The sequence below is a fragment of the Myotis myotis genome, unplaced genomic scaffold (assembly GCF_014108235.1).
Source record: "Myotis myotis isolate mMyoMyo1 unplaced genomic scaffold, mMyoMyo1.p scaffold_m19_p_13, whole genome shotgun sequence".
In the NCBI taxonomy this organism is placed as follows: Eukaryota; Metazoa; Chordata; class Mammalia; order Chiroptera; family Vespertilionidae; genus Myotis; species Myotis myotis.
In genome coordinates, this window is record NW_023416317.1 from 24344483 (window position 1) to 24368845 (window position 24363).

General features: G+C 43.8%; 1 protein-coding gene across 8 annotated transcripts in view; it reads left to right on the forward strand.

The window, feature by feature from the left end:
* Positions 1–24363, forward strand: part of TSEN2 (tRNA splicing endonuclease subunit 2) — a 50441-nt gene that overhangs the window by 15472 nt on the left and 10606 nt on the right. For 7 of the 8 annotated variants that reach the window (XR_004971515.1, XM_036332217.1, XM_036332218.1 and 4 more), the window contains 7 exons: positions 3062–3578; positions 4427–4504; positions 12827–12877; positions 15545–15683; positions 20428–20464; positions 22170–22281; positions 23608–23697. Coding sequence is in view for 6 of the 8 variants with exons in the window: in XM_036332217.1 (XP_036188110.1) it covers positions 3062–3578; positions 4427–4504; positions 12827–12877; positions 15545–15683; positions 20428–20464; positions 22170–22281; positions 23608–23697 (1024 nt within the window). In the remaining 2 variants the exon portion in view is untranslated. The remainder of the gene's footprint in view (positions 1–3061; positions 3579–4426; positions 4505–12826; positions 12878–15544; positions 15684–20427; positions 20465–22169; positions 22282–23607; positions 23698–24363) is intronic. The other variant, XR_004971516.1, reaches the window with a different exon arrangement.

Sequence of the window (24363 nt, forward strand, 5' to 3'; positions counted from 1 at the left end):
ACTGGTCTATATACCTGTATCATCCCAGTTCATCTTCTTAAGAAGCCTCTCAGGTAGGAGGAGTCGTTCCCGTCCCGTACATGGGAATCTGCAGTTACCTTGCCCAAGATTACATGAGATTAAGCCAGAAAGTCCAGCTCCAGAGCCTAAAGGAATTGACCATAATGAGAATAATACAGTTTTGTATGCTGGCATTTCTTAGTATGTCCCTTGTGCTAGGTACATGCTAATAACATGTTTATGGGTTGTCTCCGTAAGTCCTTCCATCCCCCCGTGAGGTAGGTCCTGTAGTTTTCTGTCTCTGACAGGTGAGGAAACAGAACCAGAGGAAGTTAAACTTGCTCAAGGCCAGTACTTGGACCTAAGCAGATGGACTCAAAACCAGTTTGCTATGAACTCCCAGTGATAAAGGGGCATTAAGCAATAAGATGGTAGAGGAGGGCACTCGATGGAAATGGAAGAGGTGTGCTCAAGGCATAGAAACACGAGCAGCTGAGGCGTGTTCAAGTGGCACCATCTGTGTTGCTGCCCTAAAATGGGCCTGCTTTTCATCAGTCTCATTACCGTTTCTAATCAGAGCCGCTGACACCTTTTCCTTCTGCCGCCCTCCCCTTTCTGACTTTCGCTTTTCTTTTCCTGCCGTTTCTGCAGCAGTGTTTGGGGTTAATTGCAGTAGGATTTGGCTTTTGAAGGCATTGCCAGCCAATTGGAGGACACCTGTTCTATGACCCATATGCCATATGTCTTAGTCATCTGTGCATCTGGCTGTTTTCATCATCAGTCTTACTTCGAGGCTTTCTTCTCCTTACTTTGATAGCCACTGTCTCATTTGCGCTTTCAGAAATGAACATCTGAGGTCATTCTGAGACAGAAATGCAGGCATGATTCTGGCATTTGTCAGAAAAGCAAAAAGAGGCTGGAGGTGCTAGTGGCTTAGCTGAGAATCCTGGAAGTGCCAACTGCAGAGTGCGATGTGCAATGCTTGTCCCCACAGGACTGCCTCTGCCCTCGAAGAGCAGCTAATTAAGGTGTACATTTCCATTCATTAAGATGTCATTTGCATCTCAGTGTGATACATATTGAGTCAAAATGTTTTTATTTTTCACGTCTCCCTAAAAACCCCACAATCATTATAGGAACACATATTTATTGAGCACTTGCAATATCCTGAGCACTTCACACGTCTTGTCTCCTTTAATCCTTGCAACAACCCCGTGAGGGAAGTACTGTTACCCCTGGTTCACAGAAGAACTGAACCTTAGGAAGGTACGTAACTAGTGCAAGACCATGATGGAGTGAGAGTTTGCACTCACATCTGCCTTGGCCACTTTTTTTGTGTGTGCTTCTCTCTCTATTCCAGATCTTCTGCTCAAAGCGGGGAACTGTTGAATCTTTCATTCTGTGGTTCTTTCGTATATTTTGAGTCAAGGAATTTGATAAAAGTGGAACCCTTCCCCAGAAAAATATACATTGACACACAAATTTGTGTTCAAATGAAGATTTATGGACCCATAAAAGCATCAAACCAATGCTTTAAGTGATATGAAGAGCAGAGATTCTTTTTAGATCTCTCAGGTGAAAGTTTTCCCTGCATGCACCAGTGACCATACTTTTCATACAGATGAAAGACATCTCGCTGTTGTATGGGCAGCTACATTTTTTTGCCCCGAGTATAAAAAGTAGTACATAACATGATCCTTCTGAGGCAGTAATACCATTTTCCCCATCTTATGGGTGGAAAAACTGAAGCAGAGAGAAGTGAAGTAATTGGCTTTGTCACACAGTTATAAGTGACAGAATCAGGGCTGACCATAAAATGTGCAAGCCAGAGTCCATGCATGTCATCGCTGCATCATCCTGTTTTTTCAGTGTTAGAGTAGCCTTGCCAGGTTTTAATTTTTAAATCTAAGAGACTCTTCCCAATATATAGGAATGCATGTTCATCCCCATGAAGAATAAACAGGATGTGGACAGTTTGGAGATTCTTCTGATGAATTAGGATTAAGCAGCCACAGATCTCTTTTTCAAATACTGCAGAAGCCGCCTCCCTTGTTTAACTGTGTGTGGGGTGTAGCAGTTTATAAGCTATGACAGAGTCAGACATCCCTATGCAGACAAAATACTCAAGGTGAAGACTAAAATTACATCTGACTTCTCACAAGCCATGTGTCCTCTTGGGTGCTTTTTACACTAATCACTGTAGGTAGAGGCCAGAATGCTTGAGTTTCATGGAGTCTTTGGCCTTCCACCGACCAGATTTCCCACACGTGGCATGGTCTCACGTTCCATGCACCATCCCAGCAGCATCGTTAGATGCCGACAGTCAGCAGAGCAGAGCCCTGTTGTCTTGCTCTAAATTCTGTAACCGGGAGGTGTTCAGGGCTTGCCTTCAAGTTTAAGAAACTAAGCACGTATTTTCTCATTAAAATATAGTTTAAAAATTATTATGGAAGAAGGGGCCTTTTCTGTTAGGATGCTTGGCTGTATGTACTTAATCGTAATCATTTTTTTCCATGTGCAGTGGAGCTATTAGGAGGTACTGTGAAAAATATTGAAATGTTCATTTTTGCTTTCCAATACTAGACAAAGGCTCTTTATGTTATGAATGGAAGATATATCTGAAAATGCAATACCTAAAAATTGAAAATAATACAGAACAAATTCTGACAAAGGGTGGCCATTTTCTCTCTATATTTACCAAAATCATTTGGTCCACCAGTTTTAAATTACACAAATTGTCATACTTTGCTAAACTGAGGTAATTCTTTTTAATTCAGCAAGCTAAGTGAAGCTTTATAATAAAAGCAAACAAAAGTAATACATGTTCATTGTAGAACAGTTAGAGGATGCAGAAAAGTATAAAGAAAACATTTACCTGTAGCCCACCATTGAGAAAAACCACTGTAAATATTTTGGCTTCCTACCTTCTCATCTTTTTTACATGTTCTGTTGTCTTTTTGTGTGTGGGCGGGGGGGGGGGGTGGTTTTTGTTTTTGTTTTTTGTCTGTTTTTTTAATTCTAAAATTCAAGTGTTGTTGCTAACACTGTTTCTGTTTTGCAGGTATCGTCGTAGTGTAGAATGGGCCACAAAGCTCATGCGAAGACAGGGGAAGGATGAGAGTACAGTGCACAGAATCCTTGAAGATTACACAAAACCACTTGAGCATCCTTGCATAGAACAGAATGAAGACGTTCCATTGCATGATGAGCTGAACTCTGAAATGGTTTCCAAAATAGAAGCCACCGCAGATAGAAAGGAACTTTCTGTGATGAATGGAGACTTGAAAAAGTCAGGTGATATGGAGAATCCCAGCAAGCCATCAGACTGCCTGCAGGAAGGCCCTGGGCATGACCCACTACCTGCAGACGGCTTGGATGAACACTTATTAGAGGTCACTGTGCCTCTGTCCCAAGCCCATTGTAGCCAAAAAGGTGTTCTCTCCCAGTGTGGCAGTCAGGACAGCAGCCAGCGAGCGGGTCTCCTCTGTGCCAGAGAGAGCGGACCTGATGATGAGTACGTGCTGGTGGAGGAAGTCGTGTGTGATGGGAACGAGAAGGAAGATGCCCCACGTGAGAAAGTAAGTAGAAGAAAATAAATCACTTCTTCCAAAGCCATTTGCTTCTGGCCAATAGGAGGTGTTGGCTAATTGGACATCCCTTACTTGGAACTGGTAGCAGTACCATATTAAGCACCCAGCTGATGTGAGAGGCGGTCAGGACACCACACTGCAGACGCTCCAACAGAGCCAGCGGGCACTGGGTCCTGCCCTGGTGCCTCAGTAGTTGTGAGGGCTGTTTCAACTAAAACCTTAAAGTTTGTGAATAACTTAGCTTTTTAATAAATGAAAGCAGGTCCAATAATCCTCCCTTGTTAGGGAGAAAGAGAAATGCAGTGGTGCCTGCACATAGTCTTGAGTACAGCCGAGGGGTGGGTCTCAAGTGTGGAAGCCGGCCGTCACCGGGGAAGCACGGGAAGCAGGTTAACAGGCCTTCCTTAGGGGACGCTGTCAGAGCTGCCCTAGAATTATCTGTAATGGTCAAATGAGAAACAATCTAATCGTTAAGGAGTATGTGGAACACCCACTTGAAGAAATATTAGCTAGCCTTTCGAGTGAGGTTTATGGCTCATTAAGAACCTAGGCACATGCTTACGAGGTACAATGAAAAAAGCAGCACATAAAATCAACCAACAAAATGATCACTACGGGAAATACTCATGAGGCACAAAGAAAGGAAATAAAATGTTAAAGTAGAGAAGCAAAACTTTTCCACATAAGTAATAAAAAGTTAATTTTAATAGTATGGATCCAACAATTGTGAATCTGGGAAATTTATAAGAAAGTTGTTCATTTTAAAATGCAGTATCCTTCGTGTAAAATGTAGTGCTTCCATTTGTTCTGTATGTATTATCTTTCTTTCTCTTCAGTCGGCACAAAAGAAGAGACTAATCTGCAGAAGAAATCCATACAGGATCTTTGAGTATTTGCAGCTCAGCCTAGAGGAGGTATGTGCCAGCCTGTTTTCTTTCCAGCTACTGGTCTCTGGGACTGGGCAACACTGTAGATTATAGAGTCTGCCTCCAAATGCAATTCTGTATGTGATTCAGTAACTCTGGGTATTCCCTTCTGCGAATTCCCAATACACGCTCCCTTTAAGACAATAGCTGCTTTCTCAAAAGTTGACTTAAAAAGTGGCTTTCTAACAACTCCATCATGTTTTTCCTGTGATTTGGAATTCCTCTAGCCTGTGTTCACATGACATTCAGTCCTTCCTTTTTTTTTTTTTAATATATTTTTATTGATTTCAGAGAGGAAGGGAGGAGAGAGAGATAGAAACATCAATGATGAAAGAGAATCATTGATCGGCTGCCTCCTGCACTGGGGATCGAGCCCACAACCCAGGCATGTACCCTTGACTGGAATCAAACCTGGGACCCTTCAGTCCACAGGCTGACACTCTGTCTACTGAGCCAAACCGGTTAGTGCCAATCCTTTTTATGCTTACATTTGTACTGTACACAGACATGTCCTTTCTGCCCTTCAGGGTAGCACCTCTTCTTCAGTCTCATGTCCATGGGTGTGCCTCTCTCCAGGAGCGCTCCTGCCGGTCTTGGATAGCTTCTGCAGCGCCTAGCACAGTTCTTGGCATGTATCTAGGTGGCAAGAAGTGCTTGTTAAATGCATCCACATGGGTGATTTCATAGATGTGTGCACAGAGAAGTAATTGTGTCTCTGTAGCCTCTTGATCTCCTGGTCTGCACGTCCTCCCTTGCAGAGAAGCCAGTGATACAAAAAACAGACTTTCAGAGCAGGAAGGGATGTTTGGAATTATTACTTCATCTCATTTTACAAATGAGACAGCTTAGTCTACTGTTGAATATACAATAGCCACTAGCTGCGTGTGGCTATTTAATTTAAACTAATTAAAACTGAACAGAATTCAGAATTCTGTTTCTCAGTTGTGCCAACTACATTTAGAACACAGCAGCCGTGTTAGTAAGCTCATTGGTTAGAGCATTGGCCTGCGCATTGAAGGGTCTCAGGTTCGATTCCCAGTCAAGGGCACATACCTGGGTTGCAGGTTCATTTCCCGACCCTGGTCAGGGCATGTGCAGGAGGCAACCAATCAGTATATCTCTCTCTCATTGATGTTTCTCCCTCCCTCTCTCTCTCTCTCTCAGAGTCTTTGTCTCCCTCTCCCTCTCCCTCTCCTTTCCACTCTGTCTAAAAGCAATGGACCTGGGGAGGGAGTGAGATCTGGGTAGAGGGGATCAATGGAGGGAAAAAGGGGGACTTCTGTAATACTTTCAACAATAAATATAAATTAAAATATATCTATATACATAAAAGCCTAAGCGACAGTTACAACCAAACGACCGGTCAACCAGTCACTACGACACGAACTGACCACAAGGGGGCAGACGCTCAATGCAGGAGCTGACCCCTGGTGGTCAGTGCGCTCCCACAGCCAACCTCCCACAGCCCCTCCCCCTGGCCAGCCAACCTTCTGTGGCCCCGCTCCCCCCTCAAACCCCCTGGCTGACCAACCTCCCACAGCCTATCCCCCCAGGCCAGCTGGCCCCCCAATAGGCCTGGATCGCCAGCCAGGCCAAGGGACCCCCTCCCCCCCCACCACCACCACCCATGCACGAATTCGTGCACTGGGCCTCTAGTGTGTGTATATATATAAAATAAAATAAAAGCAATGGAAAAAATCCTCAGGTGAGGATTAAAATAAATAAATAAATATGTAAATAATAAAAAAACATAAAAAGGAAAAACTAAAATAATCACAGCCACATGTGGCTAATGGCTACAGTATTGGACAGCACTGTGGATAGGTGCTTGACCTCTGGGTCTCAGCTTTCTTCTCTAAAATGAGGGTTATATAACACCTTATTTATAAGATGGTCTGGAAATTAAATTATGCCTGTAATGGGTTCAACACAGTGCCTGGTATATAGTAAATGCTCAGTAAGTGTTGGTGCCTGCTATTCTTATTATCATCATTATTAAGTTAGTTGTAAAAGCTATTTAGTAGCTAACTGGCACTTTCTTTCACAATCAGTTTTCTTTAAATCCTCACCCAAGGATATGTTTTTATTGGTTTGAGAGCGAGAGGAAGGGAGAAAGAGAGAAACATCGATCATTTGTCTCCCATATGTGCCCTGACTGGGGATTGAACCCAAGACCCTTTGGTGCACAGGATGACACTCCAACCAGCAGACTCACGAGCCAGGGCACAATCAGTATTTTTTTTAATTTAAGTATAGTTGGTATACAGTATCACATTAATAAAAATTTATTTTTTAACAGTATGAATCCAACAAATATGAATCTGGGAAATGTATAAGAAAATTGTTCATTTTTAAATGAGATCTCTGAATAACATAGCACTTGTTCTGTATGTATTTATTCTCTATGTGTTTTCTTTCTCTTCAGTTTCAGGTATGGGCAATCAATATTTTACAAAAATATTCACTGGGTATTTACTTTGTGTCAGGCACTGGGCTTAGTACTAATAATACAGAAGTACATAGAATATTGCTCTGGTCCTAGAGGTAGCTCCATGGTAATTACAATTCTATGCAATAAGTACAGCGTGATATGTAAGTATTGTCCCAGTGTTGCTCCTCTTGTGTCCTTGTACCCAATGCCTGTCATCCATTAAGTGCTTAATAATTATTTGTTAAATGGATGTCTACAAGGTGTGGAATTTGCACAGAAACTGGTGGAGTCCAAAGGGACACGTGCTAGCTGGAAAGATTTTACAGAGTTGGTGATATCTGCACATGTTAAAGGATGAATAGGGGATTGCCAGACGGACACGGGACAGCATGGGCTCTTTATGCAGCTCAGTCCCGGAAGTGAAAGCACAGTGCAGGAGGGCTAGATTGTGGTAGGCATATCTATGAGTAGGGTTCTGACCTGGTCGTGGTGGCACCGGGGAATTACAGGCAGTGATGTAGGGGAGTGGCAGGGACCAGAGCTGGCATCAGGAGGAGTGTGGACTGGAGGGCTGAGGCCATGAAGACCTTCTCGGCTCTGGTAGGCGGCATCAGGAGGCTGGAGAGAATATCAGGTGTAGAAACTGGGGTTCAACCTTACTGTTCCAGGTGGGTGACCAGTTGATGCTTTGAATGACAAAAGCCTCCTCCCAAACACTCCCTGACGAAAGGCAAGAGGAAGAGGGGATAGTCCATAAGACTGCTCTGCATTCTTGGAAGCTGCTTGGCTCCTGAGAACATTCCAGAAACGTGTTGCAGGAGTTTTCAGGGAGCACGCAATTAAGCCTGGTTCTGCTTCTCAGTCCTGTTTGGCAGGTTGCCGTTGAGAGAATCACCCGTGTTTGGCATGCCACTTGCACTGTTTAATGTATTTCCGTAAATGTCTGTCAGGAACACCAGCAGCCCTGCTGTGGTGAACAAAGCAGTTCTTTTTAGGGATTGAGAATGGTAATACCACAGCTGACTTAGAGATCTGCTTCTCAGAGATCTGTTACGGAGAGCTCTTTTGCTGTTATATGTAACGTTAAAATAATTGTTAAGAGAACCAAGATGGCGGCATAGGTTAACGCCGGAGTTTGCTGCCTCGAACAACTACTTCAAAAGTGAAACTAAAAGACAGAACGGACATCACCCAGAACCACAGGAACGCTGGCTGAGTGGAAGTCCTACAACTAGGAGGAAAGAGAAACGCATTCCGACACTCAGAGGAGGCGCAGTGCTGAAGTCAAATACTGAGGTGCGGAGTGCATGCAGAACGGGCTGGTGGCTGAGGGCGCGGTTGGCGTTTTCAATCAGGAGGGAGTCCCAGACTCTGAGCTCCAGATCCGGGCGAGTCTTTGGGGACCCTGACTCAAATGGGAGAAGCGAACTGTCTGGCTTCGGTCGGAGCAAGTGCAGTTTTCTCTCCGAGGTTTGCAGCGGTTGCTGGGACTCAGAGAGGCAGAGCCCCTGGGGACAGGACTGAGAGCAGCCATAACTACTCTCTCCGGCCCACCCTGTTGATCCCGTGCGACCCACCCGCCCAGCCCAAGCCCTGCACAGAGGCATTTGCCGGATAGCCTCAGGCAAACGCCAGATTAGCACCTCCCTAGAGGACAGAAGTTCTCTCACTGCAGACACAGCTGATTCTCACAGCCACTTGGCCTGGAGGTCAAATCCCCCCTGGTATTAGCTACAACAATCAAGGCTTAACTACAAGACTGCGCACAAAGACCACTAGGGGGTGCACCAAGAAAGCATAACAAAATGCAGAGACAAAGAAACAGGACAAAATTGTCAATGGAAGATATAGAGTTCAGAACCACACTTTTAAGGTCTCTCAAGAACTGTCTAGAAGCCACCGATAAACTTAATGAGACCCTCGAGAAATCTAATGAGACCCTCGATGTTGTGATAAAGAACCAACTAGAAATTAAGCATACACCGACTGAAATAAAGAATACTATACAGACTCCCAACAGCAGACCAGAGGAGCGCAAGAATCAAGTCAAAGATTTGAAATGCGAAGAAGCAAAAAACACCCAACCGGAAAAGCAAAATGAAAAAAGAATCCGAAAATACGAAGATAGTGTAAGGAGCCTCTGGGACAGCTTCAAGTGTACCAACATCAGAATTATAGGGGTGCCAGAAGATGAGAGAGAGCAAGATATTGAAAACCTATTTGAAGAAATAATGACAGAAAACTTCCCCCACCTGGTGAAAGAAATAGACTTACAGGTCCAAGAAGCACAGAGAACCCCAAACAAAAGGAATCCAAAGAGGACCATACCAAGACACATCATAATTAAAATGCCAAGAGCAAAAGACAAAGAGAGACTCTTAAGAGCAGCAAGAGAAAGAAAGTCAGTTACCTACAAGGGAATACCCATACGACTGTCAGCTGATTTCTCAACAGAAACTTTGCAGGCCAGAAGGGAGTGGCAAGAAATATTCAAAGTGATGAACAGCAAGAACCTACAACCAAGATTACTTTATCCAGCAAAGCTATCATTCAGAATTGAAGGTCAGATAAAGAGCTTCACAGATAAGGAAAAGCTAAAGGAGTTCATCACCACCAAACCAGGATTATATGAAATGCTGAAAGGTATCCTTTAAGAAGAGGAAGAGCGCCAAAACCGGTTTGGCTCAGCGGATAGAGCATCGGCCTGCGGACTGAAAGGTCCCAGGTTCGATTCCGGTCAAGGGCATGTACCTTGGTTGCGGGCACTTCCCCAGTGGGAGATGTGCAGGAGGCAGCTGGTCGATGTTCCTCTCTCATCGATGTTTCTAACTCTCTATCTCTCTCCCTTCCTCTCTGTGAAAATTCAATAAAATATATTAAAAAAAAAAAAAAAAAAAAAAAAAAAAGAAGAGGAAGAGCAAGAAAAAGGTAAAGATACAAATTATGAACAACAAATATGCATCTATCAACAAGTGAATCTAAGAATCAAGTGAATAAATAATCTGATGAACAGAATGAACTGGTGATTATAATAGAATCAGGGACATAGAAAGGGAATGGACTGACTATTCTTGGGGGGGAAAGGGGTGTGGGAGATGCGGGAAGAGACTGGACAAAAATTGTGCACCTATGGATGAGGACAGTGGGTGGGGAGTGAGGGCGGAGGGTGGGGTGGGAACTGGGAGGAGGGGAGTTATGGGGGGGGGGGGAGAGGAACAAATGTAATAATCTGAACAATAAAGATTTAATTAAAAAAAATAATAATTGTTAAACTCATCCTATCTTATTAGTATTGTCAAAGAAAAAACTTATCCATGAGATCTCAAGGGATATTATTGCCAGTCTCCCCAGATCTCCCCAGTGTACTGATGACTTACTTCTAAATAAAACGAACTCAACTGAAATGAGATCCTCTCCATCTATAATAAGTGAGAGCAGTTTGCATTGACTCATGAAAGCCATTTTAGGCTGATTAAAATGAGGCATTGGTTTCATCAGTTCTTAGGGAAATGTATGTTTGCTGCTGGGCAAAAATTAGATGGAACTTGTCCAGCCTACAATATCTGAATGATTTTTAGAAAGGAAGGGAAACTAAAATGAATTGAGCAGTTAGGTGTTTGCATAGCTTTTTAAATTGTTATGAGATTTAATCTCATTAAAACTTTAAGAAGGCATTATTATTCCTATTTTATAGGTGAGGTAGTATAGTTTAAGTGAGATCTCCAAAGCCCTGGCCATTAATGAGATTCCATCCCAGATCCGTCATATCTCAAAGCTCATTCTTCCTGTTACACCATTCTGAACCAAGAAGTGAGAAAATGAAAGGGGCAGAAGGACGTGGCTGTTTGAGGAACCAACTTTGTCTTTTCCATGCACCTTTAGGCCGTTGTTGGTGTCCATCTGAGAGAAAGAAGTATTTTGTATTAATAAGTATGGGGCCATGGAAGGAAAAAGATCAGAATAAGGTTGAGGACTCCTGGGAAGGCTGTCACCAGTAGCTGAAAGGAGAACTATAAGTGTCCACACTGAGCGCTCTGGAGAAGGAGCTGAGGGCCTGGCCTGCTCTAGGTGGCTCTAGGCCTAAACCAAGGACAGGATCCAGGGACCTGTTTCTGTATTCTTCCAGCACAGGCATTGAGCACCCAGAGTGTACTAGACCCCTTTCTAGACCTTTCTGCTCTCACAGAATTTGCATTCTACTTGTAGAGACACACATAAGAAGGATATTTACAGATAAAAATAAGTGCTCTTTTGAAGAAGACAGTTAATATGGGGGTTACTTAAACCGTGTGGTTGGGGAAGACCTCTGAGAAGTGACCTTTGAGTCTGGGGTAGTTTATGCCAAATGTGGAAATAGCAATTACAGAGGCAGAAATGAGCTTAGTGTGTTTAGGGTACAAGTGAAGCCAAGACGGCTGGAGAGACTGGTGGTCAGACATAGAGCTGCTGCAGATGGTGGGAAGCAGGAATGCAATAAAGGCCCTGGCTGATGTTGCGCAGTGGCTAGAGCGTTGTCCCGCAGGTTCAATTCCGGTCAAAGTCAAGAGCACACACGTACTCGGTTGCAGGTTTGTTCTGGGCCCCAGTGGAGGCATGTGCACGATTGATGTGTCTTTCTCACATCAGTGTCTCTCCCTCCTTTTCCCCTCCCCACTTCCACTCTCTAAAAAATCAATGGAAAATATATCATTGGGTGAGGATTAACAAAACAAACAAACAAACAAAAGAATACAATAAAGCCCTTTGGAGGGTTTTAGTCATGGGGGCCACATCTTCACTTTTTTTTTTTGCTTTGCTGTTTTTTGTTTTTTGTTTTTTTTAAGGAAGGGAGAGAGAGAGAGAGAGAGAGAGAGAGAGAGAGAGAGAGAGAGATCAATGATGAGAAAAAATCCTTGATTGGCTGCTTCCTGCACGCCCCAGTGGGGGATTGAACCCGAAACCATGTGCCCTGACTGGGAATCAAACCATAATCTCCTGATTCATAGGTCAGTGCTCAACCACTGAGCCACACTGGCTGGCCAGTCATCATGTTTTGAGAAGATGGCTCTAGCTCCTGTGGAGAGTGGACTGTAAGGGGTTAAGGAAGAAGAGAGAGGCCTTGGCAGAAGTCCAGGCAGGATGTGGTGTGTGGACCATGATGATTGGGACTATGAAACCACCATCTTCAGAGAATCTCTAGATTTGGATCTGAGTAAAACTAAAGTAGTAGTTCTCAAGCCATTTTATTATTTTAAAAATTAATGAGAATTCCAAGAAGCATTGTTATGTGGATTATAGCTATCAACCATTACCAAGTCACCTCCTTGGTTGAATTTATTCCTAGATATTTTATTCTTTTCTATGCAATTGTAAACGGGATTGTTTATGGTTTATTTTTTTTTCATTTCTTTCTGATAGTTCTTTATTAATGTATAGAAACTCAATAGATTTCTTTCTATGTATTTTATAACTTAGAACTTTGCTGAATTTATTTATTAGTTTTAATAGTTTTTTGGTGGATTCTTTAGAGTTTTCTATATATTAGATCATGTGATCTGTATGTAGTGAGTTTTACCTCTTCTTTCCCAATTTAGGTGTCTTTCATTTCTTTCTCTTGCCTAATTGCTCTGGCTAGGACTTCTAGTATGATGTTGAGTAAAGGTGGCAAGAATGGGCATTTTTCACTTATTTTAAACCAGTTTGGGACATTCATATTTTCTTAGATTTTTTTTTAACATTTGAAGATTATATGAACCATTTCTGTTAAAAATATGTGACCATTTTGATGAAGATTCAGAACATTAATTTGTATTTGAGGTGAAAACAAATCAACCTGTAAAATAATTTCTCAGCAGTGTGAAATAGTTTCTAATGAGCATTTTCTGCTTGCCCTGTTTTAGGCCTTCTTCCTGGTCTATGCTCTGGGATGTCTAAGTGTTTACTCTGGAAAGGTAAGTTGTTTTATTTATATGTAATCCACTTTAAACTCTCTTGATATTAAAAGTAGGTTGTAGTAATTTCACTAAATAAAATAGGAAGTGACTTCTTCTCAAAGTTCAGCTTTGGGTCCTGATTTGGAACTATTGCCAGCTTTGACCCTTTCAGATTGAATTTTATTCCCAGAGGTTAGGAAGGAGAAAAGCAATATCTTACATAATGACCAGGAAATCTGTGTCAGGACAGTACTACAGAATTAGCAACAAAAGTAAAAGCTACCAGTGTTTAGCACTACTTCAGGCTGTGTGTTAGGTGCTTTACATACAATATTTCTAATCCATCTGGTAAGAATTTTATAGATAAGGTGACTGAAGCTCAGAGAAATTAAATAATTCACCCAAGGTCAGGGTAGCTCCAAAGCACATGATTTTGTACAGCAGCCTGCTTCCCTTAGATTGTCATCCCATAAGAAGTTGATACCATTGCTTGCCTTCTAGTAAAGGAAGTGGAGTGCTGAGTACACGTATGGGAGAGAGACTTTCCCTTGTACACTTTTTTTTTTTAAGAATAGAGTTTTATTTTTTTGTTTGTTTGTCTTTTTAATATATTTTATATTGATTTTTTTACAGAGAGGAAGGGACAGGGATAGAGAGTTAGAAACATCGATGAGAGAGAAACATTTATCAGCTGCCTCCTGCACACTCGCTACTGAGGATGTGTCCACAACCAAGGTACATGCCCTTGACTGGAATCGAACCTGGGACCCTTGAGTCCGCAGGCTGACGCTCTGTCCACTGAGCCAAACCAGTGAGGGCAAGAATAGCTTTTTATTGATTTTTATAGAGAGAGGAAGGAGAGGTAGAAAGAGAGAAACATTGATGTGGGAGAAAACATCAGTCAGCTGCCACCTGCATGCCCCCTGCCGGGGACCAACCTGCAACCCAGGCATGTGCTCTGAACGGGAATTGAACCATTAATCTTTCAGTGCACGGGACAACACCCAACCACCTGAGCCACACTGGCCAGGGCTCCACTGTTCACTTTTTGTACTTTTTGAATTCTGATCCATGGGATTATAATACATATTCAAACTGATTCAAATGAAATTTAAATTAAAAAGAAAAATGTAAGCAGAACAGTAAATAAACTAGAGAAAGCATATTTCATTCTGTTCTTGGAAGTACATAATTTTATCACTCATCAGATTCTAATTATATAAATCTTTTTCACGAGTATTCCATGGGTTTGAAAATGGGTGTCTGGCTGATGGGTGACTCATTTTCCCAGATGGTGGCCATTCTTAGCCCACCCTGCCTCCTCTCTTGGGCCTCAGCTGAAATTTGTCAGAACATTCCCACTGCTATATAGAACCCTCAACATCTGAAACATGGTGGGCTATCCAACTGGAAGTTCAGCCTGCTCTACAAGAGTTGCTCCTCAGAGGAGGGGTTGAGTGTTTCCTCGCAGTGGGATTTGAAGGCCACACACATATGGAGCTTCCACCTTAGGAACAACTAACTCCAAAAAAGTAAAAGAAAAACCACGACTCTAACTCATACTTATGGTATTAAAATCTTCCTCTGAGCCAACTGAGCAAATCTTTTCGAGTGACTGAACCTTAAACCAACTGAAGAATTGACCATTTTACTAAGCACTGAAATGAAGCAGAAAACTTCCCAAACTTACCTGGTTTTCATTGTTGTATTTTTTTTGTATTGATACATCAGAGTGTTCTCTGAACCGAACATTCTCGGTCTCTTCCAGTCCTACATTAGAAACAGCGTTCTCTTATAAGTAGTGGATTATTAATTTGTGCTATCAGATAACAAATTCTCTAGTTTCAAAAACTAAATGGAGCATTCTTCTAAAGCTTTTACAAAATTATTTGTGGCTTTTCGGAGCATGGCCTGACATATAGTAGCTGCTCTTTAGGGTCTTTTGGAACGTGCTGCCTGTGGACTTGTTACATTTGAGTCCCCAGTTCAAATGTACTCGTTCCTCTGCCTGGAATGTTCTTCCCCAGCCGCCACCACCCCCTTTCACTCAGATGTCACTGTTTCAGGGCAGCCTCAGACAGGAGCCATGTATATAATCTAAAATTTTCTGGTAGCCACATTAAAAAGTGTTTTTTTAAGGTGAAATTAATTTATAATACATAGTTTATGTAACCCAACATGTCCAAAATTATGGAGGTAGTTGTTTTTATACTAAGCTTTTGAAATTTTGTGTGTATTTTATATTTGCAACACATCTCAGTTCAGGCACCTCATTGGACAGCACATGTCTAGCTCTTCTAGTTAAGTCCCTCTGTTCTGGGTACCATGTTTGTTGTTAATCCTCAAAAGATATTTTTTCCATTGGTTTTTAGCGAGAGCGGTAGGGGGAAAGGGAGAGAGAGACATCAGTGTGAGGGAGGCACATCAATTGGTTGCCTCTCGCATGCCCCCCAACTGGGACTGGGGAACGAACCTGCAACCCAGGTATGTGCCCTTGACTGGGAATCGAACCTTGACTCTTTGGTGTTCGGGCTGACGCTCTACCCATTTGGCCACATCGGCCAGGGTGGTACCATGTTTGTTTTATTCACTGCTCCAGCTTCACACTTACACATGTTGATTCACTGGATGAATGATGAGTGAGTAAATACATAATAATGCCTATTTTTTGTTCAATAACTTTAGGAGCCTTTAACGATCATGAAACTCTGGAAAGTTTTCACGGCAGTTCAGCCCACATTCAGGACTACCTACATGGCATACCATTACTTCCGGAGCAAGGGCTGGGTACCCAAAGTGGGACTTAAGTACGGAACAGACCTACGTAAGTAATTTGTGGCTTGGTAGGTGTGAGAGCCAGGGTTTGCATCAGATCCTAGGATGAAAATCAGATTTGATTATATGTGCTGTTGCTCATCTTGTCTAAGAGGTTCTTCCTTCTGGCTTAAATAAGAATACTGGATATTTGGATTGGGTTTAGGGTATATTCAGAGTGAGTGAAAGGGCAATCTAGGAGAAAAGCCCAGAAGTAGAAGCTTGCAGACCCAAGTCAGGTTTCTCCTCTTGTCTGCTCTATAATCTACAGCACCCCCATCTCCCGACCCTCACCTTTCATTAGCCATGTGGTCATGTTACATAGGGCAGTCCCTTGTCCTCTGGGCCACAGTTGCCTCATCTGGCACATGAGAATAATCATTATAATAATAACTACAGCTCTCATTGACTAATCATTCAGTACACGCCAAGCATTGCAATGAGTGTTTTGCATTCATTAGCTCATGTAATGCTTACAGCGGTCCTGGGAAATGGGTACTGTTAACCTCATTTTTCTGAGAAGGAGACTGCAGTTTTGGGGGAATGGTCATTTGCCCCTAACAGTGTTCAGGGCCAGTAACTTACAGAGCTGGGCTTTTAATGTTGGAGCCCGGACTCTGAGAAACTTCTACATAGGTCTTCCTCCACTGATCTTCACTTGAAGTGAGGAGTCTGAGCCATGTAAGCACTTCATTCAGCAGAGAGTGGCTGAAGGTCTCCTGTGGGCCAAGAACACAGGCATGAACAAGACAAGCACAAAGCTGCCTTCATGGGACAACTTACTTTTTGGAGGGGGAGACAAACAAGCAAACAAACACATAATGCATTTGCAGGTGCTGTAAGTATTGTAGGAAAATAGAGCAGAGTCAAGGGAGCTGGTAAAGGGGTCAGGAAAGCACTCTGAAAATATGTGGCCACAGTGAGAGCAGTTCCCTTGAGAGTTTGGGGAAGAACGTGCTAGGTACAGTGAACAGCAAGCGAAAAGGCCCGGAGGCAGGAACTAGCGCGGCAGGAACCACAGGAAGACCGTGTCCCGAACTTAGAGGTCCAGGGGAGAGTGAGTGTAGGCTGGGGCCGGCTCACCTAGGGCCTGGCAGACTTCGGATGTTACTCTGCTGACTGGACGTCTTAGGAGATTTAGATCAACTGAGTGACTTAAGTTTAATGACTTAATATAACAGGATCCTCTTTCTCGTCTCTTACTAAAAGACTGCAGGAGAGCAAACATGGAAGCAGAGTGACTTAGTTAGGGAAGCTGAGCCCAGCCAGCCCTGCACATGGAATGGATGTGAGATTTGTGGGTAAGAGAGGAATCAGGGATAATGCCTAGGTATTTGGCTTAATGTTTTGGACACATTAAGTAAGCCCACTTGAGATATTGGGAAGATAGGCCAGATATTGGAGAGGCCTTCTCAGAGGCCTCTTGAGGCCTTTTGAGCTCTGTCAGCTACTTGTCCCATATGCTTTTGAGCCTTGTAAGTCCCCAAAGGAAGCCAGTTCAGTCTTTTAAATCTTTAAGTGCTCTAATGTTGAGTGTGCTTAACCTAGACTCAGATGATGGTCTTCAGGAGCTGGAAGGTACCTCCTGAAATTTTACTCAAAATATAGTGTTTATAGATTGGTGTGTTTTTCTGGGTCAAGAGTCTGTAGCTTTCATGAAATTCTCAAAGGGGGCCAACAATTTAAAATAAAGATTAGGAATCACCCGTATCGCTAAGATAAATGGTTTGTTTCTTCCATGCCTGGATTTCAGATACAAATATCCTAACTCAGTTACCGCACAAATGTTCAGAATGAGCTTGAGATTAGTTCACTAGGTTTCCAGATCATTGTGTTGGCTACAGGTCACGTTGCTTAAATAAGTGATGTGCTCGTTTCATTTTTCTTCATTGGCTTCTTGCCCTGTTCTCCTTTTCATGTTCCTGTAAGAATAGCCACTCAGGCCCTGGCCTGTGTGGCTCAGTTGATTGGAGCATCATCCCATACACTGAAAGGTCACAGGGTTGATCTCTGGTCAGGGTGGGTACAGGAGGCAACTGATCGAAGTTTCTCTCTTCCATCGATGTTTTTCTTTCTCCCTCCATTCCCTTCCTCTCGCTCTTAAATCAATAAAAACATATCTTTGGGTGAGGATTTTAAAAAAAGAAAAAGAAAAGAATAGTCACTCAGTGCAAATGCTTGGCAGGTCTTCTCCAACTTTCTCAATTTATGGGTGAAATTTGAGTAGAATTTTCCAGTGGATAAAGCTACAGTGATGCATTAAGAGGTGGCATGGGGTGATGGAAAGAGCACTCTTTTGGGTCACAGCTGGCTCTACGCAAGTTTCTTCATCTCTCCAAGCTTTCGTTTGCTCTTCATATAACATGGGTAACAATACCTGCTTTGTAAAACAACATCTTTTTTTTTTTTAATTGATTTCAGAGAGAGGAAGGGAGAGATAGAAACATCAATGATAAGAGAGAATCCTTGATCGGCTGTCTCCTGCACGCCCCCTTCTGGGGATCGAGCCTGAAACCTGGTCATGTGCCCTGTCTTGGGAATCAAACCTTGACCTCCTAGTTCATTGATCGACACAGCCACTGGGCCACACCGGCCGGGCAAGAACTTTCCTAATTTAAAAATAAACTGCCTTATAAGGATGAATGAAAGAATGGACAAGCAGGCGGATTTTCTAAAAAGAAAAGAAAATAAATAAATCAACTGCTATTTCCCAACTCCCCGGAGGCCTTTGCCACAGCTGGGGCCTATCATGCACTTGGAGCCGCTTGTATAATTAATGTGAGACCAGGCCTCTGGCCCAGCAGCCGCACGAAGGGTGTCTTCCCAGTTCCTGCTTTAGCAAGGGTTCACCAGCAGTGCTAGCCTGGGATGGGAGGAACGCTTCCTAAGCTTTACCCCTTCTCCAGGCACAGCTGCTCAGTGCCTGGTTTTTAACAATATTATTTTAGTTTTGAAGGCTAGTGACCTAATCACATGTACCTCAGAACTGCCAGCCCGGGTTAAAGCCAGGACATTCTTCTAACAGTTGTTTCTGCTTACAGAGCTAATGACTCATGACAAAGGGCCGTTATGAAATTCACATCTTATCAGGGAAACTCTTCCTTGAATAAATCTTGTCAATCAAATTTCATTCCAGGAGCAGTATTTGGAACAAGTGATAGGGATCTCAAATCAAGTGCAGCTGCGCGGCCAGTTGACCTTGCTCACCCAGTGGTGAAAAAGAGACTGGAAGCCACGGGGGCCCTGGGGGAGTCTTTACATTCCCACCCAGAAGCTCCCGTGGTGCTGGCTCCTTTGACCAAAGCTTGCCTCGGTGCTTTCCTGCTCTCGTCTCCTTTAATCTTTCTGCCCTGTGAGGTGTGGTGTTCGCCTCCCTGCCACAGGCTGTGCCTCCCTCCGAAGGGCTCCCTGCAGTTCCAGGACCTCGGGGCAGAGTCCCTGGCCCCATGCTTTCAGCAGTAGCTCCTGACCTCCACACACTGAATTACCAGTGGTCCCCTGTTATCCAACCTTTCGCTTTTCTCAATTTCAGTTACATGTGGTCAATGTCCGTCTGAAAATATTAAATGGAAAATTCTAGAAATAATTCATAAGTTTTAAATTGTGCATCATTCTGAGTAGCATGATGAAGTCCCTTGCTGTCCCACTCCATCCCGCCCAAGACATGAATCATCCCTTTGTCCAGCGTCTCCACGTCTCCACGTCCCCACGCTGTAGATGATCCCCACCCATTAGTCACTTGGTAGCTGTCAGATCAGCCGTTGGGGTATCACAGTGCTCATGTTCAAGTAACACTTACTTTACCTTAATAATGGCCCAAAGCCATTATAATGGTTCTATTTTATTATTAATTATTCTCATTAATCTCTGACTGTGCCTGATTTGTACATTAAACTTTAATACAGGTATGTATGTATAAGAAAAAACATATATATAGGGGCTTGGTTTCAGGCATCCACTGGCATCTTGGAGCATGCCCTCACGCATGGGAGGGGGCACTGCTGTCGTAGGGCAGACCGATCTCTCAGTGGTGTGTATGGTTTTGTGATTTCTTTTCCCCACTTGACTTTGAATTTCTTAAAAATAGGCATGAGCCTTGTTCATATCTAGCACCAGCACCTAAGTCAGTCCTGGCCACATTAGCTCAGACACTTCGAATTACATTGATTTGACACCAATAAGAAAATGTGCATCCACACCTGGCCTGTGTGGTTCAGTAGTTGAGATCAACCCATGAACCGGGAGCTCAGGATTTGATTCCTGGTCAGGGCACATGCCCAAGTTTCGGGATCAATCCTCACCAGCGGCATGCAGGAGGCAGCTGATCAATGATTCTCATCATTGATGTTTCTCTCCCTTCCTCTCTCTGAAATCAATAAAATATTTAAGAAATAAAAATGTTTATTTACTTTATATAAATTTCACATTCTTAATACACTTTCAAGGGCTCACTCCAGAGAGTATAAAACAAACAGCAAGATAAAAATCACTTTTACTTGACTTTAGAATTCATTTATGAGGTGGGGATGGGAGGAGGGTGTTAGGGTCTTGGCAACAGATTTGCTTTACTAATTGCATTTCATTCCAGGGGGAAAAACAGTTTGGATTTTAAAAATAGACTACAGAGCATATTGCAGATTACCCACATACAGATAATTGGGTGTTTATATCTCTGTGGAGCAGAAAAAAACTTAAGTAATAAAGTAAGATTTTTATTTCACATGGTTATACATTTTCTTTCTTTCTCTTTGCAGTACTGTATCGAAAAGGACCTCCATTTTACCATGCAAGGTTTGCAGTGATTTTTTAAAATATATTTTTATTGATTTAAGAGAGGAAGGGAGAGGGAGAAAGAGAAAAAATAAAACACCAGTGGTGAGAGAGAATCTCTGGTCGGGTGCCTCCTGCGTGCCTCACACGGGATCGAGCCCACAGCCTGGCCATGTGTCCTCACCAGGAATCGAACCATGACCTCCTAGTTCATAGGTTGATGCTCAACCACTGAGCCAGGCGGCCAGGCTGGAGTGATTTTTAAATGTCAGTGACTTAAAGAGACATGACATTTTTGGCCTCCACTTTAATTTTTAGTGCCACAGAATCAATTAGTCATGTTCCTGTTGGCCTGATAAGGATTAATACTATGCCTTTGTGCCTTATCCACCAACAGTGTTATCTACACTAATAAAAGAGAAAAATGGTAATTGGCATACGGCGATACCGTTTTCATTGGCTAATCAGGACTATATGCAAATTAACTGCCAACAAGATGGCGGCTAATTTGCATATGTAGGCACAATGCAGGGAGGCGAAAGGGAAAGCAGGAAGAAGCCCCCTGCCACTGACAGTGATCGGATACCCAGGGGGGAGCTAAGAGCTGGGGGGCAGAGCAAAGGCGGCCCTGGGGGCGCCTTTGCCGCCCTGGCCAGTGATAGGAAGTAGGGGTGGAGCCAGCAATGGGAGCTGGGCACGGTCGAAGCTGGCAGTCCCAGGAGCTAGGGGTCCCTTGCCTGGGCCTAAAGCGGAGCCCACGATCGCGGCGCCCCCCGCTGCCACTGCAGGTCCCCGCTGCCTGGGCCGGACGCCTAGGCCAGAGGCGTTAGGCCTGGGCAGGGGCGGAGCCTGCAACCGCAGGGAGCTGGGGGTCCCCTGCCCAGGCCTGACACCTCTGCCGGAGGCCTCAGGCCTGGTCAAGGGTCCGATCCGGTGATTGGTGATCGGAGGGTGATGAGGGTCAACTCCTCTGGCCGAGGCATCAGGCCTGGGTGGGGGGCGGAGCCGGGGATTGGGGGGATATGATGGTCCCCTTGCCCAGGCCTGAAGCCTGGGTCAGAGGCGTCAGGCTTGGGCGGGGGGTGGAGCAAGCGATCAGAGGGAGATGGGGGTCCCCTGCCCAGGCATGATTCCTGGGCGGGGGCCAGAGCCAGTGATTGGGGGGAGATGGGGGTCCCCTGTCCAAGCCTGACACCTCTGGCGGAGGCGTCAGGCCTGGGCAAGGGGCCGATCAGGCGATCGGAGGGTGATGGGGGTCAACGCCTGAGGGCTCCCAATATGTGAGAGGGGGCAGGCTGGGCTGAGGGACACTACCCCCCCACACACACCCAGTGCACGAATTTCGTGCACCGGGCCCCTAGTACTATATATAAAATAATAAATGGTTTTGATAATCTGTCTTTTAGTATTAAACATTGAGTTACTCTATGTAATAACTGTTCATCTTAGTATCAGTGAGTATTAGTATGCAAACCATTGAGTGAATTCTCAGCTTTCATATTGGGAGAAATATTTCTGTTCCTTTCCTATATGTGTTGAAATCAGTCTAAAATTTTAACATGAAGTGTGAGTTTTTCATTAGTATTTTCTCAGCAGTCTAGGGAAATTAGGATCAGATGATGTACATTTTTTTGTAGCTTTGTTCTTGGTAGGAAAAACAATATTCTTTTTAAATGGATTGATTTCATATGTTTTATTTTTAAAACTCCCATTGTGTGTTTTCCAGTTATTCTGTCATTATTGAGTTAGTTGATGACCATTTTGAGGGCTCTCTTCGAAGACCTTTCAGTTGGAAGTCACTGGCTACCTTGAGCAGAGTTTCAGTGAATGTCTCCAAGGTAACATCAGCTCTGGCATTATCTGTCACTTAAATGGTTGGATTTTTTTTTTTTCCTTCTTAAATGTAGTAGAAATAGAAAAGTCATTTGGAGAAACTTCAAAGTGTTTGTACCAGTGAAGTTCTGGAAGATTGGGCTAGAAGCTCTCCTCCTCCTTATGTCCCTCCCACCACCACCTGGTTCTAAGCTCCAGGAATTGAGCTTCGAAGTTTCCCATAGTGATTGATGTTGGTGGGCATTGCCTTTCTTCTCTGGGGTGCCTTTGGTAAGCACAGCCAGCACATGCTCAAAAATTCACCCACACATTCACAAAGGAGTCCAAACATTGACACGTTTCTTTTCAAAGTTTGCAGATCTCTTGAAAAGGCAGGGAGGGAATTAATATTTATTGCTAAACACATTGCATGTTTCTCACCACCATTTCTTATCCTCATCTGAAAAGTGAGGAATCAAAGTGTCAGAGATGTTGAATGAGAAATCCATGATCCTGCAGCTCAAATGCAGAAGTGGGATTCGAACAGAGCCAGCTGACTGCCTGGCTGTGCTCTGTTTCCTGCTGCCATCAAGATAGGAAGGAAGTCACCAGGACTATAAAGGCTGGAAGCTCTGTGTGTTCTCTGTGATTCAGTAGTTTGCTAACTGAAACAAATTGTGGGCCCCCTCCCATCTGTCCCACTGCTGCTGGGAGTGTGAGAGCTGAGACTGGCGAGTCCAGAGGGGCCAGGTGACAGCTGTCTTCAATGCCAGGGAAGTTGCTTAGGCTATAGCCTAGGAAAAGTAGTTTTGTCCTATCGATATATGGGAGTCTCTACTGTTTCTAATGTTTTTATGCCTACTTTTTGAGCAAACATTTAATATATTAAATTTTATGTTTATAACAAATATATGTACTTTATTTGCTTTATTTGCATTCTCTTGACATGTCAACAATATCTAAATGGCAGGTCTTTAGTCTAGAGCAGTGGTTCTCAACCTGTGGGTCGCGACCCCTTTGGCGGTCGAACGACCCTTTCACAGGGGTCGCCTAAGACCATCCTGCATATCAGATATTTACATTACAATTCATAACAGTAGCAACATTACAGTTATGAAGTAGCAACGGAAATAATTTTATGGTTGGGTCACAACATGAGGAACTGTATTTAAAGGGCCAGAAGGTTGAGAACCACTGCTCTAGAGTGTGAGCCCAGCTATGATGCTCCCAGGAGGACACTGCTGTGCTTTGTGGTGTTTCCAGGAGCACATGGTGAGCGGGAGTGGAGACTGCATTTCCTGCTGACGCACTCAGATTTGTATGATATGGAGATTGTTTTTATTTCTCAATAGGAACTCCTGCTGTGCTATCTGATTAAACCCTCTACCATGACTGACAAAGAAATGGAATCCCCAGAATGCATGAAGAGAATTAAAGTTCAGGTGTGTAACTTAGAGGTCATTCAGTTCATCCCGAAGATTCTGTCCTTTGCATCGCATCCTCTGGATCACGTGCTCCCACGAAAACAAATGAGCCCATCTTGCCTTGGAAAGAAGGTCTTCTCGGGCCTTCCCTGCTAAACCCACTCTCACTCCCCCCTAATTCCTGCTGTCTCCATACCTGCGATGTGATCTGGTTTCTGTCCTCACCACCAGCTGAAACTGCCGTCCCAGGCAGCCTGGGATCCCCTGGCCAGGCCAGACCTCTCCTCAGTCGCATTCTCAGAGGCTAGGAGTGTCACTGTTGACATTCCTTCTTTGAACTTCTCGTCTGGCTTCTGGGGTTCTGTGTTGAGCTGAGTCTCCCCTGGTCTTCCTGGCAGGATTTTCTCTGCTAGGACTGCCAAGTTCATTGTCCAGTCATCCAGTGTTGAATATCTCCATCTCTCGCCCTGTCTGACCCTCCTCCACATCCAGTACTTCATTGTTTTTCTCTAACCTTGCACCCTTCCTCTTGGTCTCACTGCCCCATCCCACTGCAGACATGCTCGAGGACCCCAGCGTCTCATCCCTTCAGTTTGTCCTGCCATCCCCACTAGGTTAAGTTTTCATAAAATGCCAGTCCAGATCCATTTCTGTCCTCTCAGTGCTGACCTGGACATATCAGCA